The following is a 6,022-nucleotide window of genomic DNA, read 5'->3' on the forward strand; positions in this document are numbered from 1 at the left end:
TTTTTTTGAGATGGAGTCTCACTCTGTCACCCAGGCAGGAGGGCAGTGGCACAATCTCAGCTCACTACAACCTCCGCCTCCCGCGTTCTCCTGTTTCAGCCTCCCGAGTAGCTGGGATTATAGGCACACATCACTATGCCCTGCTAATTTTTGTATATTTAGTAAAGATGGGGTTTAACCATTTTGGCCAGGCTGGTCTCTAACTCCTGACCTCATGATCTGCCCACCTCGGCCTCCCAAAGTGCTGGGATTACAGGCATGTGCCACCATGTCTGGCCAGAGTATCCTTCTAATATAATCCCACTTTTCTTCTAAGCTAGTTTTGATTTTATTTTTGGTCTCTTACAAAAAGAATCTTGAATAATACAGAGTGTTACTGATTTCCTGAGCAGAATAAAAAGACAAAGAAATCACCAATTCTCCAGGATAATACTTGAGTCAAAGGCAATACTATAAAAAGCTGATGAAAACTTTCTTACAAATCTATCCTTTAAGATTTTCAAGCATGCTATAAGGTTAAATATTTTCTTTTTTCTATTTTTTTGGGACCAGGTCTCGCTCTGTCACCCAGGCTGGAGTATAGTGGCACGATCAAGGCTCACTGCATCCTCAAACTTCCAGGCTCAGGCAATCCTCCCACCTTAGCCTCCTGAGTAGTTGGGACTACAGGTGTGTGCCACCATGCCTGGCTATTTTTTGATTTTTTTTGTAGTGTCGAGCTTTTGCAAGCCCAGGATGGTCTTGAACTACTGAGCTCAAGTGATCTCCCTGTCTTGGCCTGCCAAAGTGCTAGGATTATAGGCGTGAACCACCACAAAATATACATTATATGGCCCTATATAACACATATTACATAAATAATATTTTCTAACTTTATGTCTTCTACAGAGAAATGGAAACTTCAAAGACTACTATAAAAGTCATACCCTATGTTTGTGTGACTGTCTAGGATGCAGGTTGCAAAACTGCAAAAATATTGATTTTTGAAAAACCAAAAAATTAAATGTTTCAAGTCAATTTTTAGTTTTACAAGAGTGGTAAGAGAAAAGCTCTGTATGATCTCAGTTGAAATGGTGCATGAGTTTCTACATGGCTCAGTCAGTCAGCAGCCTTCAAGCACACGACTTGTGACTTTCCTTTTCCCTAAAGACTTCAGTCTGGCCATAGACTAAGGATCTGCCAGAAAAAGGCTACACCAAGCACTACAGCAACTATGATTATCATTTTATCTGTAAAATTGTTCTGCAGCTGGCTGGGCGCAGTGGCTCACACCTGTAATCCCAGGACTTTGGGAGGCCGAGGTGGGTGGATCACCTGAGGTCAGGAGGTCAAGACCAGCCTGGCTAACATAGTAAAACCGGTTTCTACTAAAAATACAAAAAATTAGCCAGGCATGATGGCGCGCGACTGTAATCCCAGCTACCTGGAAGACTGAGACAGGAGAATTGCTTGAATCTGGGAGGCAGAGGTTGCAGTGAGCTGAGATCATGCCATTGCACTCCAGCTTGGGTGAAAAGAGCAAAACTCCATCTCAAAAAAAAAAAAAAAAAAAATTGTTCTACAGCTAAATATTGAAAAGTTTTAAGTGTTCTGCTATTGCAATCAAGGTCCCAATTTTTATCATCAATAGAAATTTGAGAGTAAATTCCAAAAACCAGTAAAGTATTTCTATATGAAGCAAGGTCACAGTGAACATTAACAGTTTTATAGAAAAAAAGAGATGACAGGAAAATAGATGACTTGAAATAAGACTATCAGCTATAACTTACCAACTACTTCATCATCTGGTTGAAAGAATGATACCTTGCTTCCAACTAAAGAGTGAAGAAAATTAGTAGTTAATATTACAAGTTTATTAAACATAATTCTTTTTTTTTTTTTGAGACGGAGTTTCACTCATGTTACCCAGGCTGGAGTGCAATGGCGCGATCTTGGCTCACCGCAACCTCCGCCTCCTGGGTTCAGGCAATTCTCCTGCCTCAGCCTCCTGAGTAGCTGGGATTACAGGCACGCACCACCATGCCCAGCTAATGTTTTTTTTTGTATTTTTAGTAGAGACGGGGTTTCACCATGTTGACCAGGATGGTCTCGATGTCTTGACCTTGTGATCCACCCGCCTCGGCCTCCCAAAGTGCTGGGATTACAGGCTTGAGCCACCGCGCCCGGCCTTAAACATAATTCTTAACTATTAAAATACATGTTTAAAATCTGTGGGTTTGTAAAACAACTGATTTTATTTTTCCTTAGAAAAAAGGCCAAAAACGTTAGTAACATTTTGATGGTCTATAAGGACTACAGGATATAGAGCACTTCAAATCTGAATTCTCTAGATATCTGGGCCATGTAATTGTTGAGATGAGGGAGAAGTATATCTCTCTTTGCCTATTTAGCTGATTTTTTTTTTTTTTTTTGAGATGGAGTTTCACTCTTGTAGCCCAGGCTGGAGTGCGGTGGCGCGATCTCAGCTCACTGCAACCTCTGCCTCCCGGGTTCAAACGATTCTCATGCCCCAGCCTCCCAAGTGACTGGGATTACAGGCATGCACCACCACGCCTGGCTAATTTCGTATTTTTAGTAGAGATGGGGTTTCACCATGTTGGCCGGGCTGGTCTTGAAGTCCTGACCTCAAGTGATCCACCTGCCTTGGTCTCCCAAAGTGCTGGGATTACAGGTGTAAGCCACTGTGCCTGGCCTCTAGCTGACTTTAAGGAAGAAGGAGCAAAGGAAGAGAGTCCATTCTATAGCTTCTATGATAATTATATTATTTTCTACTCCTGTGGCTAGCCCAATCTTTTAATTGCAGAATCTCATACAATAGGGAATTCTGAGAAGAGTGACATTAAAATTATTTTGAGTTGATAAATTCAAGTTGGTACCAAGAAATTTTCTGGAACTTTATGGAAATGATATAGTTACATTTTCTCTGCATATGTAGAGAAAAAGCCTCAACTATCAGTCAATTCACTTGAGTCATTTCATTCAAAGAGTTACAAGAAGAAAGGGGAGGAAAAAAACCCAAACATTGTTGAATGCCTCTTTGTGCTCAGCAATGTAGTATGTTTGTGCATTTAAGCTTCACAATATACCAATAAGGTAGGTATTATTATTCCTATTTAACAGACGAGGAAACAGGTGAAGCAGTGAAGTAAGATGGAAACCTGAATCTGGAAGTGGCCCCTTCGACTGGCTCTGACATCAGTATGGCCCCAGAATACATTTGTTGCCACTAGCAAGTAATTCGAAGTCTGGTATTTCCACTTCCAAGACTTCCTTTTGCAGTTTGCTTCTTCTTTGGCTCCCTCCTGTGCCATCATCCCCCAGTCCTTTTGGCTTCTGATTCACTGTACTTTTCTCTTTCCCTTCTACTGCTGATCCCTGTCCTCCTTCACTCTGACTCTTTTTTACTTGGTTTCTTTCATACTCCTCTTTTAATTGAGCCTCAAACACTGCTTTCCCAAGAGTTCTTTGTTTACATCTCTCCTCCTTTTCAATTCTCTCCCTTGGAGAACTCATTAATTCTATTATTTCAAACACAACCTACATGCCAACATTTTTCAAATATATACTCTCATCCTTGAGCTTTAACTCATTTAATTGCTCATTAGATATTGCCAGTGAGATGTCACGTAAGTACCTTGAACTCAACAAGTATAAATCTGAACTCATCATATTCCTCCAAATTGGATCACCTTCCTTTATCAAATGTTGGTACCAATTCAAGCCTGAACCAGAATTCTGTAAGCCATTCCTTGTTCTGATCTGTTTCTAATTTCCCAGTTCCAATGAATTACTAGGTCACACTGACTTTACTTCTTCAGTATGTCTTAAATCAGTCCCTCTTTTTCACCTCTGCCAACACTGTCAAGGTTATGGACTTTGCTGTCTCTTGCCTCCTGGTCCACAACCCAACGAGTCCTCTTGCCTCGCCTGTTTGCCTCACATCCACTCTTCCTTCTTATGGCTACTCTAATGATCTCCCTAAAATACAATCTGATATACAAGGTTCAACCAAAGGGCCCTTGCCTATCCTCCTGCTTCATTTTTGGAAGGTAGGAATTAGTGTTCATATCACCATTAAAGTATTTTGTCCAATACCTTTTTTTCTGCAATATTTGAAGGAGAACGTTTTTTCTTTTTTTCTTTTCCTTTTTTTTTGAGGCAGAGTCTTGCTCTGTTGTCTCAAATTCCTGGGCTCAAGTGATCCTCTTCACCTCTGCTTTCCAAACTGCTGGGATTACAGGTGTGAGCCACCACGCCCAGCCCAGGAGAATTTTCTTGACAAAATGTTTCTCTGCTACCAAGTACCATGCCCTTGACGCCTGCCCAGGCCTTTATTTTGCTCTAACAATACCAAACTCTTTGTAATTCTTATATACATCCAATTTTCACTTGCTTCTTTGTCTTTGCTCATAATATCCTCCCTCCTGGGTGTGATTCTCCACCTGCCTGCCCCTCATTATTTGGACATCTTACTCCAAGACGCCTTTCCTGTTTTTTCTGGCTGGGTTAAGCAGCTTTCTTTGGAGCTTTCATAATAATCTGCTCACGTGTGTATTTGTCTCTCCCATAGAGAGTGAACTGTTCAAAGGCAAGGACTTCATTTCACTTATATCATAAGCACTCAGCAATTGCTCCTTCAATGTAGAATGAATGAATGATCATCTAGTTATTATATTTATTTTTTTACAGTCTGCAAAAAAGGAAACAATTATCATTTAGCTATGTCAGAAGATAATATAGAGTATCAAATATATTATATGTTAAAATCACAGGTAAAACTCAAATATAGTCTAACATACCTTAAAACATTTATTCATTCACATAGAAGGGAAGGTAAGAGCAAGCACATTAATCATGAAACACCTGTTCATGAATATTAAGTACAGGCATATTTAGAAACAAACCCTATCAAATACTTGATATAAGGTTTACTGTTCTGTATGTTAGGATCATTATTTCTTCACAAAAAGACAATATTGGGCATTCTCTTCAATATATGATTACTTGTGGATTTAAATATACAACCCCTAAATATTTACTAAGCCATAATAAGCTCTTCAGGTATAAAATACCAACTAAGTCCTACTTTACTTTTCAATAAAAAAAAAAAAAGGCTCAGGCACAGTGGCTCATGCCTGTAATCCCAGCACTTTGGGAGGCCGGTGTGGGCAGATCACTTGAGGTCAGGAGTTCGAGATCGGTCTGGCCAATATGATGAAACCCCATCTCTACCAAAAAATACAATAATTAGCCAGGCGTGGTAACGAGTGTCTGTAGTCCCAGCTACTTGGGAGGCTGAGGTAGAATCGCTTCAACCTGGGAGGTGGAGGTTGCAGTGAGTGGAGATTGTGCCACTGCACTCCAGCCTGGGTGATAGAGTGAGACTCTGCCTTGAAGGAAAAAAAAAAGAAGCCAGATAAAGGCAGGTATAATGTTGTGTACCTGTAGGCCTGGGTGTCCAATCTTTTGGCTTCCCTGGGCCACATGGGCAACACATAAAATACGCTAACACTAATGACAGCTGATGAGCTAAAAAAAAAAAAAATCACATAATGTTTTAAGAAAATTTACAAATTTGTGTTGGGCTGCCTTCAAAGCTGTCCTGGGCCACATGCTGGTTGGACAAGTTTGCTGTAAACACAGCTACTGGGGAAGCTGAGGCAGTAGGATGGCTTGAGCCCAGGAGTTAAGGCTGTAACTATGATATCAGGCTAGGCAACATAGAGAGACCCTATCTTTCAAAAAAAAAATAAAAATAAAAAAGGCCTTTTGGCTCTCTGAGCAGCACCATGGCGGTTGGCAAGAACAAGCGCCTTACGAAGGTGGCAAAAAAGGAGCCAAGAAGAATGTGGTTGATCCATTTTCTAAGGAAGATTGGTATGATGTGAAAGCATCCACTATATTCAATATAAGAAATATTGGGCCGGGCGCGGTGGCTCAAGCCTGTAATCCCAGCACTTTGGGAGGCCGAGGTGGGTGGATCACGAGGTCAAGAGATCGAGACCATCCTGGTCAACATGGT

General features: G+C 40.9%; 1 protein-coding gene and 1 pseudogene across 2 annotated transcripts in view; one reads left to right on the forward strand and one right to left on the reverse strand.

Annotated features, from left to right (window-relative positions):
- CRYZL1 (crystallin zeta like 1) overlaps positions 1-6,022 on the reverse strand; it is a 52,112-nt gene that overhangs the window by 27,763 nt on the left and 18,327 nt on the right. For both annotated transcript variants that reach the window (XM_017526175.2, XM_017526174.2), the window contains exon 5: positions 1,770-1,814. In XM_017526175.2, the coding sequence (XP_017381664.1) occupies positions 1,770-1,814 (45 nt within the window). The remainder of the gene's footprint in view (positions 1-1,769; positions 1,815-6,022) is intronic.
- The window catches only part of LOC108302523, a 2,213-nt pseudogene continuing 1,843 nt past the window's right edge, over positions 5,653-6,022 (forward strand).

Source organism: Cebus imitator, unplaced genomic scaffold (assembly GCF_001604975.1).
Source record: "Cebus imitator isolate Cc_AM_T3 unplaced genomic scaffold, Cebus_imitator-1.0 Scaffold41, whole genome shotgun sequence".
Lineage (NCBI taxonomy): Eukaryota > Metazoa > Chordata > Mammalia > Primates > Cebidae > Cebus > Cebus imitator.